Source organism: Phyllobates terribilis, unplaced genomic scaffold, assembly GCF_046119375.1.
Source record: "Phyllobates terribilis strain yellow unplaced genomic scaffold, ASM4611937v1 Scaffold_9__5_contigs__length_417890890, whole genome shotgun sequence".
In the NCBI taxonomy this organism is placed as follows: domain Eukaryota; kingdom Metazoa; phylum Chordata; class Amphibia; order Anura; family Dendrobatidae; genus Phyllobates; species Phyllobates terribilis.
The window spans coordinates 370,136,029-370,150,918 of record NW_027362769.1 but is presented as its reverse complement, the minus strand read 5'-3'; the positions used below and the strand labels follow the sequence as shown (position 1 = coordinate 370,150,918).

The 14,890-nt window shown below is 46.5% G+C and overlaps 1 protein-coding gene across 2 annotated transcripts in view; it reads right to left on the bottom strand.

Annotated features, from left to right (window-relative positions):
* Nucleotides 1-11,128: 11,128 nt before the first annotated feature.
* CREBBP (CREB binding protein) overlaps nucleotides 11,129-14,890 on the bottom strand; it is a 31,304-nt gene continuing 27,542 nt past the window's right edge. For both annotated transcript variants that reach the window (XM_073648258.1, XM_073648259.1), the window contains exon 31: nucleotides 11,129-14,851. In XM_073648258.1, the coding sequence (XP_073504359.1) occupies nucleotides 12,755-14,851 (2,097 nt within the window). In that variant the 3' untranslated portion in view covers nucleotides 11,129-12,754. The remainder of the gene's footprint in view (nucleotides 14,852-14,890) is intronic.

Genomic DNA, 14,890 nt, shown 5'->3' with positions numbered 1-14,890 from the left:
ACCACACATGGCAGCTGGTGACAACCAATACTGCCCCCCAGTGCCAGGACCACACACAGCAGCTAGTGACAACCAATACTGCCCCCCAGGGCCAAACATGGCAGCTGGTGACAACCAATACTGCCCCCAGTGCCAGGGCCACACATGGCAGCTGGTGACAACCACAATTGTCCTAGTGCCAGGGCCAAACATGGCAGCTGGTGACAACCAATACTGCCCCCCAGTGCCAGGACCACACATGGCAGCTGGTGACAACCACAATTGTCCTAGTGCCAGGGCCAAACATGGCAGCTGGTGACAACCAATACTGCCCCCCAGTGCCAGGACCACACATGGCAGCTGGTGACAACCACAATTGTCCTAGTGCCAGGGCCAAACATGGCTGCTGGTGACAACCAATACTGCCCGCCAGTGCCAGGGCCACACATGGCTGCTGCTGACAACCAATACTGCCCCCCAGTGCCAGGACCACACACAGCAGCTAGTGACAACCAATACTGCCCCCCAGTGCCAGGACCACACACGACAGCTAGTGACAACCAATACTGCCCCCCAGTGCCAGGACCACACACGGCAGCTAGTGACAACCAATACTGCCCCCCAGTGCCAGGACCACACACGGCAGCTAGTGACAACCAATACTGCCCCCAATGCCAGGATCACACACAGCAGCTAGTGACAACCAATACTGCCCCCCCAGTGCCAGGACCACACACGGCAGCTAGTGACAACCAATACTGCCCCCAGTGCCAGGATCACACACAGCAGCTAGTGACAACCAATACTGCCCCCAGTGCCAGGACCGCACACAGCAGCTAGTGACAACCAATACTGCCCCCCAGTGCCAGGACCACACACGGCAGCTAGTGACAACCAATACTGCCCCCCCAGTGCCAGGACCACACACAGCAGCTAGTGACAACCAATACTGCCCTCAGTGCCAGGACCACACACGGCAGCTAGTGACAACCAATACTGCCCCCCAGTGCCAGGGCCACACATGGCAGCTGGTGACAACCAATACTGCCCCCCAGTGCCAGGGCCACACATGGCAGCTGGTGACAACCAATACTGCCCCCCAGTGCCAGGGCCACACATGGCAGCTGGTGGTAACCAATACTGCCCCCCAGTGCCAGGGCCACACATGGCAGCTGGTGACAACCAATACTGCCCCCCAGTGCCAGGACCACATATAGCAGCTAGTGACAACCAATACCACCTCCCAGTGCCAGGGCCACACATGGCTGCTGCGGACAACCAATACTGCCCCCCAGTGCCAGGGCCACAAATGGCTGCTGCTGACAACCAATACTGCCCTCCAGTGCCAGGACCACACATGGCAGTATTGGTTGTCACTAGCTGCTTCCAGTGTCAGGACCACACATGGCTGCTGCTGACAACAAATACTGCCCCCCCAGTGCCAGGGCCACACATGGCTGCTGGTGACAAGTACTATTGTCCTGGTGCCAGGGCCATACATGGAAGCTGGTTACACCCAATACTGCCCCCTCAGTGCCAGGGCCACACATAGCAGCTGGTGATAACCAATACTGCCCCACAGTGCCAGGACCACACACAGCAGCTGGTGACAACCAATACCGCCCCCCAGTGCCAGGGCCAAACATGGCTGCTGGTGACAACCAATACTGCCCCCCAGTGCCCAGACCACACATGGCAGCCGGTGACAACCAATAGTGCCCCCCAGTGACAGGGCCACACATGGCCGCTTCCTTCTATTCTTACTCATTATATATACACTGCTCAAAAAAATAAAGGGAACACTCAAATAACACATCCTAGATCTGAATGAATGAAATATTCTCATTGAATACTTTGTTCTGTACAAAGGTGAATGTGCTGACAACAAAATCACACAAAAATCATCAATGGAAATCACATTTATTAACCAATGGAGGCCTGGATTTGGAGTCACCCCCAAAATTAAAGTGGAAAAACACACTACAGGCTGATCCAACTTTGATGTAATGTCCTTAAAACAAGTCAAAATGAGTCTCAGTATTGTGTGTGGCCTCCACGTGCCTGTATGACCTACCTACAACGCCTGGGCATGCTCCTGATGAGGCTGAGTATTGTGTGTGGCCTCCACGTGCCTGTATGACCTCCCTATAACGCCTGGGAATGCTCCTGATGAGGTTGCGGATGGTCTCCTGTGGGATCTCCTCCCAGACCTGGACTAAAGCATCCACCAACTCCTGGACAGTCTGTGGTGCAACGTGACATTAGTGGATGGAGCGAGACATGATGTCCTAGATGTGCTCAATCGGATTCAGGTCTGGGGAACGGGCGGGCCAGTCCATAGCTTCAATGCCTTTATCTTGCAGGAACTGCTGACACACTCCAGCCACATGAGGTCTGGCATTGTCCTGCATTAGGAGGAACCCAGGGCCAACCGCAGCAGCATATGGTCTTACAAGGGGTCTGAGGATCTCATCTCGGTACCTAATGGCAGTCAGGCTACCTCTGGCGAGCACATGGAGGGCTGTGCGGCCCTCCAAAGAAATGCCACCCCACACCATTACTGACCCACTGCCAAACTGGTCATGCTGAAGGATGTTGCAGGCAGCAGATCGCTCTCCACGGCGTCTCCAGACTCTGTGACGTCTGTCACATGTGCCCAGTGTGAACCTGCTTTCATCTGTGAAGATCACACGGCGCCAGTGGCGACTTTGTCAATCCTGGTGTTCTGTGGCAAATGCCAAGCGTCCTGCACGGTGTTGGGCTGTGAGCACAAGCCCCATCTGTGGACGTCGGGCCCTCATACCACCCTCATGGAGTCGGTTTCTAACAGTTTGTGCAGACACATGCACATTTGTGGCCCTCTGGAGGTCATTTTGCAGGGCTCTGGCAGTGCTGCTCCTGTTCCTCCTTGCACAAAGGCAGAGGTAGTGGTCCTGCTGCTGGGTTGTTGCCCTCCTACGGCCCCCTCCACGTCTCCTGGTGTACTGACCTGTCTCCTGGTAGCGCCTCCAGCCTCTGGACACTACGCTGACAGACACAGCAAACCTTCTTGCCACAGCTCGCATTGATGTGCCATCCAGGATGAGCTGCACTACCTGAGCAACTTCTGTGGGTTGTAGAGTCTGTCTCATGCTACCACAAGTGTGAAAGCACAACCAACATTTAAAAGTGACCAAAACATCAGCCAGAAAGCATTGGTACTGAGATGTGGTCTGTGGTCCCCACCTGCAGAACCACTCCTTTATTGAGGGTGTCTTGATAATTGCCAATAATTTCCATCTATTGTCTATTCCATTTGCACAGCAGCATGTGAAATTGATTGTCAATCTGTGTTGCTTCCTAAGTGGGCAGTTTGATTTACTTGGAGTTATATTCTGTTGTTTATGTGTTCCCTTTATTTTTTTGAGCAGTGTGTGTATATATATATATATATATATATATATATATATATATATACATATATACACAGTACAGACCAAAAGTTTGGACACACCTCATTTAAAGATTTTTCTGTATTTTCTTGACTATGAAAATTGTACATTCACACTGAAGGCATCAAAACTATGAATTAACACATGCGGAATTATATACTTAACAAAAAAGTGTAAAACAACTGAAAATATGTCTTATATTCTAGGTTCTTCAAAGTAGCCACCTTTTGCTTTGATGACTGCTTTGTACACTCTTGGCATTTCCTTGATGAGCTTCAAGTGGTAGTCACCGGAAATGGTCTTCTAACAATCTTGAAGGAGTTCCCAGAGATGCTTAGCACTTGTTGGCCCTTTTGCCTTCACTCTGTGGTCCAGCTCACCCCAAACCATCTCGATTGGGTTCAGGTCTGGTGACTGTGGAGGCCAGTTCATCTGGCGTAGCACCCCATCACTCTCCTTCTTGGTCAAATAGCCCTTACACAGCCTGGAGGTGTGTTTGGGGTCATTGTCCTGTTGAAAAATAAATGATGGTCCAACTAAACGCAAACCGGATGGAATAGCATGCCGCTGCAAGATGCTGTGGTAGCCATGCTGGTTCAGTATGCCTTCAATTTTGAATAAATCCCCAACAGTGTCACCAGCAAAGCACCCCCACACCATCACACCTCCTCCTCCATGCTTCATGGTGGGAACCAGGCATGTAGAGTCCATCCGTTCACCTTTTCTGCGTCGCACAAAGACACGGTGGTTGGAACCAAAGATCTCAAATTTGGACTCATCAGACCAAAGCACAGATTTCCACTGGTCTAATGTCCATTCCTTGTGTTCTTTAGCCCAAACAAGTCTCTTCTGCTTGTTGCCTGTCCTTAGCAGTGGTTTCCTAGCAGCTATTTTACCATGAAGGCCTGCTGCACAAAGTCTCCTCTTAACAGTTGTTGAAGAGATGTGTCTGTTGCTAGAACTCTGTGTGGCATTGACCTGGTCTCTAATCTGAGCTGCTGTTAACCTGCGATTTCTGAGGCTGGTGACTCGGATAAATTAATCCTCAGAAGCAGAGGTGACTCTTGGTCTTCCTTTCCTGGGGCGGTCCTCATGTGAGCCAGTTTCTTTGAAGCGCTTGATGGTTTTTGCAACTGCAGTTGGGGACACTTTCAAAGTTTTCCCAATTTTTCAGACTGACTGACCTTCATTTCTTAAAGTAATGATGGCCACTCGTTTTTCTTTACTTAGCTGCTTTTTTCTTGCCATAATACAAATTCTAACAGTCTATTCAGTAGGACTATCTGCAGTGTATCCACCAGACTTGTGCACAACACAACTGATGGTCCCAACCCCATTTATAAGGCAAGAAATCCCACTTATTAAACCTGACAGGGCACACCTGTGAAGTGAAAACCATTTCCGGTGACTACCTCTTGAAGCTCATCAAGAGAATGCCAAGAGTGTGCAAAGCAGTCATCAAAGCAAAAGGTGGCTACTTTGAAGAACCTAGAATCTAAAACATATTTTCAGTTGTTTCACACTTTTCTGTTAAGTATATAATTCCACATGTGTTAATTCATAGTTTTGATGTCTTCAGTGTGAATGTACAATTTTCATAGTCATGAAAATACAGAAAAATTTTTAAATGAGGTGTGTCCAAACTTTTGGTCTGTACTGTATATATATATATATATATATATATATATATATATATATATATATATATATATATATATATATATATTATAGCCTTTTGCCATGTAAAAAAAAATCCTGATTTTCATGGTTCTTGTGAGCTTTTTTTTAAGTGCTGTTCACACCTGTGTCACTTCCACCTTTAGAATCAGAAATAGGAAGAACTGTCCGGCTGCACGACAAGGGCCACACAGACCTCGGTCTAGAATGGAGTCTGTTTGCTTTTCGCCATTGGGTCCAGTATTTTTGGCCGGATTCACAGCACATGTATTGTTTTCCCGGAAGGGTTTTTCTGGGGAAAAAAATTAAAACACCATAATCCCCCCCCCCACACACACACACACACACACACACACACTCCCAAAAAACAAAATTATGACTCTTTGTTTTTATCTTAAAAAAAACACATGTGACTGTTCACACAGAGTAAATGTTGCATTTTTTCCCTGCGGCTTTTTATTTGCAGTTGTCTGCACCAACATATGTATACAACAATCTTCTCTGATTATTCCATTTTTTTAATGCGTTTTCCCCTTTATTTGATGCATTTTGGGTGAAGATTTGAAGCAGTTTTTTTTTTTAAAGGGAATCTGTCACCTGGTTTTGCCACCTAATATGAGCTGAGGGCAGAGACCCTGATTTCAGCAATGTGTCACTTAAAGGGCTGTTTGCTGTGGTTTTGGAAAAAAAGCATAACACTTTTATCAGCAGATTATCACTAGAGGACAAGTAATCCTGCTGCCATATAGTCCTCCATATTCATGAGCTCTGTATAACCCTGCCCCCACTACCAATTGGCAGCTTTCTGCCTATGCAGTGTACACAAAAAGTTGTCAATCAATGGTGTGAGCGGAGTTATACAGGGATCAGCATTCAGAGAACTGCTACATCTGCAGCAGAGAAAGCGGATTTTATCAAAATTACAGCAAGTAGCCCATTAAATGATGCAGACATTTTTCTCTATTCAAAGACTTTTATTAATCAAGTCATTCATTGAACCTTTAGGGGCTCATTCAGACGAGCAGATCCTCGGCCCATGTGATTGACAGACAACGGATCAATCCAATAACCAGTGTGCCTGTACATTCCAGTAATTTCTCATGTGAACTTGTGGAGGGGGAAAAAACAAAACAGCACCGCACACGCTAATCTTTTCTGTTTCACAGACCAGACTAGTGCACGTTAATAGGAGGCAGCTCTCGCACCCGTCCGTTCTTTTTATTATCTATTATTATACAGACAAGTACACAGAGCCAGGCATGGCCATAATTTGTTGACGAGGTTTTGTGCACCCAAACAAGCACAAAATATTTTTCATAAGTTTTGGGTTTTTTTTCTGCATAAAATGTGTGTATAATGCAATTTCTGCAAAAAATTTTTTCTATGTAAGAACAAGCCTTAAAGAGGCAGTCTCAAGTTCAAAGTAATTTTTCTCCTAAATCTTTATTTAATGCCATAATTCAACTTATTTTCTAATATACTTGAATTAAAAATTAACTACTTTTCATTTATTTTTTTTTCACTTCTGTTTTGATGACGTTTCATTTGAAAAACCCAGTGCATTTCAGGGGCTGGGCCAGTCGATGTGCACAATGACAGCGTGCGCTCTCTCAAACCCAACAACACAGCGTTGTCAGAATACCCGGCGTGCAGAGACCAGTGACATCACTTGCAGAGACGGCGCTGGACTCTGCACGCCAGGTATTCTCACAATGCTGTGTGTTGCCAGCTGGTTACTGCTGATCTTAGCCGGCAAGAGAGCGCGCGCTGTCATTGTGCACACCACGCAAGGATACAGAGCAGGGACTAGCCCAGCCCCTGAAACGAGCATCACAGATGACGCTTCATTTCAGAGATGGGAAAGAGGCTGCGTCAAGTGACCACTACATCTGCCCCCTGATGACGCTTCATTTGAGTATCCCAGAATGCATTGGGATTCTCAAACAAAACATCAAAAATTAAAAAAATAAAATATATATGGATAGAAAGCAGTTTGTGAAAATAAGGAATTTTTAATTCAAGTATATTAGAAAATAGTTTTGATTATGGCACTAAATAGATATTGAAAAGCAAATTTACTTTGGACCACCCCTTTAATACTACATTTTTGCTTTAGAAAAGGGTGTCGTCCTGGTTGATCTTTTAGGGCTTGTTCCTTTGTGCAGAAACTGCTGTTTTTTTCCCCACGGGCTTCCACACCAAAAAACACAGAACTGTCTGCTCTGCTACTTCTATCGGCTCCCAGCAAATATGTCTGCAGCATGTGTTACAAAAATTGCAACAAAAACCTTATGAATTAAAAATAAAAAAGTTGCACAATTAGGGTGTTTTCACATGATGCGTATTTGCAGATTTCCAATGCAAACTTGCATGCAGATCATTTACATTGCAATAAGGTTGTGTTCACACCATGCGTGCCTGGTGCATTTTTTTTCCATGACTTTCAAAAAAAATGTGTTAAAATTGCCAGAATTTTACATAACTGTCAACAAGAGGGAAAAAAAAAATGTTCCAAATAAGCCAAAAGCTTAAATTTGGCCTAGGGGCTTATTCACACTTACTGGATTTTTTTTTATCAGTATTACTCACTTTTTTTATACCCATAACTATTTTTTCCTCAATATGCAGCATGTCTTACTGATATGAACATGAACCTTTTTAGCCCATTGAAGTCAGTGCTCAAACTAGTTTCAACTCTGCATGGTACACAATAGTCAAATGAAAAAAAAAAATATATATTTTTAGATGCAATATAAAATTACAATAATCCATGAAGAACGGGACTGGAGTACATTTCCTCCGAAGCATTCCTCCCATCAAAATTTTTATGCTCTTAGTATATTGTAGTCATCATATTATACAGCACTGTGTACTTACAATTGCTCATTTTGCCTTTCTACCCAGATAATTCTTCTCTTTTCCATTAGGTCTCAGACATCACGTGAAAATCTGACCAGCTGAATCCTTCTAAGCTCTATGTAGAAACAGCAAGTCTCTTTTCCCTGCATGAGTCATCTCCTTTCAACTTCCTGACCCAGCTGTTCCCCCTCCCAGGGACTTTTGCAGTGACTTATGACTCATACAGGGAAAATTGACCTCCTGATTCTACATAGAGGTTAGAAGGATGCAGCTGGTCAGTTTTTAATCACGTGATGTCATAGACCTAATGGAAAAGAATTAACTGGGTAGAAAGGCAAAATAAGCAATTGTAAGTATAGTGCTGTATAATATGATGATTGCAATATATTAAGAGGATAAAAACTTTGATGGGAGGAGGAGTGCTCCTTTAAAAAAAGTGTCTGAAAACATCAGGAAAATAAATCCCACACACCCAATGGCAAACAACCCCCCCCCCCCAAAAAAAATAAGCAAAACATGGCGCTGTGGCCGGTAACCATTGTCTGAAGTCCACAAGCTGTTTGGGGACGTCACCGAAGTCTAGATAGATCAATTACAGCCAATGTAGTTCGAAAAGTAATTCTGCTTGGGGCAAGTCCAAAATGCTCATGATCTGTAACTTGCCATCCACCCTCTCCTCCAGGCAGAGGGGCTCTCACAATATTCCTAACAAGATCGGAAAACTAAACAATGAACCCAAGCCACCACTACTGAAGACGGACCACCTGTCTGATGCGGCCATCACTCGTGTGGACAGGTCCAGGACATCATAAACTGATATGTGCACCAAAAGTAGGTTGTCCTTGCGGGGGATTAAGGACACGAGCCCATGCTCTTCTACGGCACGGCTGAGCTTTAAGTTTAGGTGAAACCCAACTTTCATTGCCGTTCTAAGCCAAGAACCATTGATCTGAAAAGGGCCCTTCACCTTAATGTTCCAGGTCAATATTGGGAGGATTTTTCCTCCACGTCTGCTAGGACATTAATCCTAAATTACTTCTTGATCTCGATGCAAACTAGAACCTTTGTCAAGAGTTTTCCCACCAACCAGGGTCCTCAACATAAGATGTTTCCTTTGGCCAGAAAGTCTTCTGTTCATAGGAAGCCTTCCAGAATCAACGAGGAGGCAATCAACCATGGCCTCTGCTGCGGAGGACTGGCTACATCCATGCACGGGTGTTTCCTCCGGACCACCTACATTCAAGGACGCACCTCCTCGATAATAAACTATAGAAAACGTAAACCTGCAGTCCCAGCTGAGAAGTGACCACCGTGGTGACAAGTAGTCAGCTATTAAAGCACCACTCCGATGTTTTTTTTCGCCATCTTCATCTGTCCTCGTTGACGCTCCGGTCGCCTTCTGCTGGTTGTGACCTGCCGGATGGCTCCAGGGTCTGCCGGGGGCGAGCCGTAGGTCACTTCCTGATGTAAGTCTATGAGAGGCAGAATGAGGATCTCAAAGACTTCTACTGAGAGTAGCCATAAGATGGCGGCACAGGACCGGAGGGGCACCGGGAAGAGCAGAAGATGGCAGCCAGTCAGTATAATACTAGAGGGGCAGAGAACAGACTCTCCGGATGTGATATAAAAAATAAATACCGGAGTTATACTTTAATACAGATTTCTAAACCTCAGAAAATAACAGTTTAAATCAGGGTTTTAAGATTTTTAAAATCTAGCGAATGTTTCACACAAAAAACAAACCCTGGATTGTTCACACCGAGCTCCAAGCATAATATTATACTCACATTTTCTATTGTGTACAGAAGACCTGTCAGCTATTTCATTATCACAGACAGGATGGAACGGATAGAGAACACCTCTATATACAGTAGATAACACAGAATCCACCATTCACAATAGGTGATGTCACAGCTCACCTCCTCCTCCTCCTCCTGTACAATGACTGATAACACCTCTATATACAGTATGTAACACGATCTACCATCCATTAATAGGTGATATCACAGCTCACCTCCTCCTGTACAGTGACTGATACCCCTATATAACACACGATCTACCATCCATTAATAGGTGATATCACAGCTCACTTCCTCCTGTACAGTGACTGATACCCCTATATAACACACGATCTACCATCCATTAACAATAGGTAATATCACAGCTCACCTCCTCCTGTACAATGACAGAACCTCTATATACAGTAGATAACACAGGATCCACCATTAATAGGTGATATCACAGCTCACCTCCTCCTCCTGTACAATGACTGATAACCCAGAATCCACCATTAATAGGCAATATCACAGCTCACCTCCTCCTGTACAATGACAGAACCTCTATATACAGTAGATAACACAGGATCCACCATTAATAGGTGATATCACAGCTCACCTCCTCCTCCTGTACAATGACTGATAACCCAGAATCAACCATTAGTAGGCAATATCACAGCTCACCTCCTCCTGTACAATGACAGAACCTCTATATACAGTAGATAACACAGGATCCACCATTAATAGGTGATATCACAGCTCACCTCCTCCTGTACAATGACAGAACCTCTATATACAGTAGATAACACAGGATCCACCATTAATAGGTGATATCACAGCTCACCTCCTCCTGTACAATGACAGAACCTCTATATACAGTAGATAACACAGGATCCACCATTAATAGGTGATATCACAGCTCACCTCCTCCTGTACAATGACAGAACCTCTATATACAGTAGATAACACAGGATCCACCATTAATAGGCGATATCACAGCTCACCTTCTCCCCTCACAATGACCTTTAAAAAACCTCAAAGAGAAAAATATTCAGCAAGAAAAACAATGGGACACTTCCTGATGACATTTCCTTTCAGTTTGTGAAGGCATAAAAACGAGAGCGTTATTTAGAGCGCGACTCTCCTGCCCCCAGACCTCGAGAGCCATTTATAGGACACGACTGTCCCCCATCTGCGCTCAACGTGTTTTCTATTCGAAAAGGGACTCGTCCGCCCTCTTGTCATATCAGTCTTAATAAATACTTAAAGGCACAGTGTCAGCTCTTAAAGGCACGGTGTGTGCTCAGGGGAGGTGGGTGTAAGGAATAAACTACAGGGTAAAAATTTCAGTAATTTATATCGATTTTAAGCAATACTTTATATACAATTAAAAAAAAAAGACCAAAAAAAAACAAACAAAAAAACACATGCATAGTCCAGCTTACAATGTTCAGAAACAGCATCTTCAGAAGAAAAAAAAAAAAAAAAGAGGGAAAAAAACCCAGAACACTGAAGTTTTAATACCATGTACACTTTTACTCAGCATGAAAATAGCTGCTGTCAAGACAGTATTTCCACCCCTTCCCTGCCAGAGGGATGAAAGTCACCTCTCCCTCCTGACAGCAAAGTGGCTAACACAATGTCATAGGTTAAGAAATGCTCCCACGTATCGACGCGCGCTCTGCCATTCTGTACAATGATTCAGTCTCTTGGTTTTATTTTTTTTTGTAAGTTGTGTGTTGTTTTTCTCCCCCCACCTTTTATTCTTTGCACCTATTTTAAAAAAAAAATAATAAAAAATAATAATAATAATAAGGGTGGGGTGGGGTGGGGTGGGGTGGGGGGTAAGAACCAGCATGATTTTCACTTTTTGATTGCTTGGATTTCTCAATTCTCTCCATAGTTTTTATTTTAAATACACAGTTCCAACGTTTGGAGGGAGCCGCTTTCCATCTTCTTTCATGCCCCGGCCGTTTTAAACAGAAAAAAACATAAAAATAAAAGTAATAATAAAATAAGGGATTTTTTTTTCCTAGGATGGTGAAATCGGGGGAAAAAAAAAAAAAAAAAGACTGTACAAGACGAGAAAGGGAGGAAAAAAGGAGGAGTGGAAGGGGGTGGGGGGGATAATGCTGGGAACATTTGGTGGAAGAGCTTTCTGAAGTCTGGGGTTTCCAGAAAAAAAAAAAAAAAAAGTTAAGTAAACCATGACAGTTTTTTGTTTTTCTTTACAGCATCTTTAACCCTTAACCTCCCTCCCTTATTTATTTTTTTTTACAAAAAAAAAAGATAATCCCAGTTTGGAAAAGACTGATGTAGTTACAAGTGGCAACAGTGAAACCCCCACCTTACACCACACTTTGTTTTAGGCTCTCTTGTAGCTGTAGGAGAACATCCCCCCACTATAAGACAAGTCCTCAAAAATAGAAGAATGAATAGAATTACACACGTCAGCGTAATAATAAAAAAAAAAAAAAAAAATTTCAACCCCTTCACTGCCAGATGCAGCTCGGCGCCAATCTGGCAGAGGAGAGGAATCCCCCTCCCCGTAGAGGAGTGAGGATGGAAGAAGGGTAGTTCCTCTATCGCGCTCCCGGGCCGGTTGCCCCCTTTGTCAGACCAGACGATGGAAATTATGACATCTCAAAAAAAAACTAAATTCCCCAATAGGTTCAATTGTGTTGAAAACTCAGAGCAGCCACTGACGATGCAGGAGGAAGGTGAAGGCGGTGCTCAGCAGCGCTCTGACATCCTCTCCGCAGGCTTTGTATCTGGCAAATGGGCGGTGGTCTCAGTCCAGACCGAGACCCTGTGTCCCTGATGTGCAGACCAGCAATGAGCAGGCGAATAAAAATTAAAACAAATGTCCATTAAAGGGGGAGGGGTGGCAGGAAATCAGGTGGGGGGGACAAAGGGAGGGATAGATATTTATATATTTATAATTATATATATAACAAAGAGGGGGGAGGGACAGCAAACCCTCCCGCCGCCATCCCATCCACAGTTCTCCAGTTCGCTGCCGTTCTGTGGATGCTACAACCCCTCCACAAACTTTTCCAAGGTGTCCCCTGAAGTATCTCCGACAAGAGACAAGTCATTCGTCAGGGCGCCGCGATTGGGGGGGTTTAGCTGGGGAAGCATGGCGCTCTGTTCGGAGTTTCCCAGGTGGCCCTGGTCTAAGGAGGTTCCTATTGAAGCAGCCAGGCCTGGGTGGGGTGAGCCCGTCTGCGGAGAGACGTGGTGAGGAGAAGGCTGCGGCTGTACACGAGGCGAAGGGCTGGAATGTGGAGGCTGCGACTGAGGGCGAGGCGACTGGACGGGGGCAGGTGAGCGCACCTGATTGCTAAGGGAGGTGGCGATCTGCTGGCCGGGAGGAAGGTGAGTATTGGGGGGCTGGCCGGTCAGGAGGTGTTGCTGAGGACTCATGGGGTTAGGCTGGCCGGAGGAAGCGATCTGCTGCTTGAGCTGCTGCTGAATCCGCAATGCTTGCTGGATGCTTGGCGGCGTGCCATCCGTGCCCAACCCCTGCTGTGCCATCTGTGGGATCTGTCCCATGGGGCCGCTCTGAATGGAGAGGTGTTGCATACGTTGCTGCTGAAGGGCTTGCTGAGACTGTGGGTATCCTCCTTGCGGCTGCTGGAACTGCCCGTGAGCTGCCATCCCGCCTGCCATGCCCGCTCCGCTCTGCTGTTGCTGCTGCTGCATGATTTGCCGCCGTAACATTTCTCGATACTGTGGGTTAATATTTGCTAAATTGGGATTGTGACCTGAATTCATGAGGCCGATGCTCTGGCCCTGCGGGCTCATTCCCGGCTGTTGCTGGGGGACGTTGGGCCTCTGCACCCCGACTTGCATGGGATTCATGTTCTGCAGACTGGGCTGAGGATGCATGCCGGGTTGCTGCTGCGGCTGTTGCGGTGCCTGCTGCGGCTGCATACCGGGCTGATTGGCCACATATTTCGCAGTTCTTTGCTTAATGAAAGCAGCCATTAACTGAGGGTTCGATTTAAGGATATTGAGCACCTGTTGCTGCTGCTGGGGAGAGCTGGGAGACTTGAGGGTGCGTAGGAGGTCTTGCAATGCATTGGGCGATATGTTGCGTGGCTGCTGCGGAACCCCTTGCATTCGAGGACCTGCCACTGCTTGCTGAGCGGCAGCCATTTGCATCACGGCCGGACGTGGGATATTTTGCTGCAACTGAGGCTGCTGAGGCATTGGATTGGTAGCCCACTGTCCTGGCTGCATGCCCTGCATGATAGGAGGGGCGTTGATCGGACCGGGGCGTGGCACATTCATACCCATTTGCTGCAAAGGATTTACCGGTCCGACTGTTGGACTCACCATACCCGGGCGTACGCCAGGCATGCCATCAATATTGGTAACCCGGTATAGCTGCTGTTGCTGGGCCTCCAGCGTGATCTGCCGGGCAGCTGCAACTGCGGCGGGAGGAGGCTGTACAGTGGGCTGAGGAGAAACCACAGGCAACGTACTGGTTGGTTTTCCCTGCGATGCCACGTTGGTAGGCTGAGTCCTGGCCACGTTAGGGAAGCCTGGCGAGGCCATTCCTCCAGGAGACGGCTGAGGAGCAGGCTGTGGGGTTTGCGGAGTGCTGGGCTGCTGGGTGGGCGTTCCAGGAGTTGCCGGTGTAGGGGAAGGTAGCGGCTGCTGAGGAACTGTCCGCGTGTTCATGGTGGCCATACGCCGCCTCATCAGCTGCGCCTGCTGCAGTCTGTGCTGGATCTGTTGCTGCCGCAGCTTCTGTTTGATGTTGAGACAGAAAGGGACCGGGCACTTGTTCTCCTGGCAGTGTTTCGCATGGTAGCAACACAATGCAATAAGCTGTTTGCAGACAGGACACCCTCCATTCGTCTTGCGCTTGCAACCCTTTGTATGCTGAACCACCCTCTTCATCTTCTGACACGAAGGAAGCGAGCAGTTGGCATTGCGACACTGGCAGGCATGCACCAGTGACTGGATGCACCGCTGGATGCTCAGTCGCCGGGATTCCTGAGGGCTCTTGGACTGGGCTTCTCCTTGACTATTGCCCTCGTCATCCAGACCCAGACCCCATTTGACCATCTTGTGCTCGTGATTCTTCGTGTTGTAGCAGTTCACACACAGATCATAATCCTGCAAAAGGAGTGAAAGCGTTAACCCACCACCGCAGAC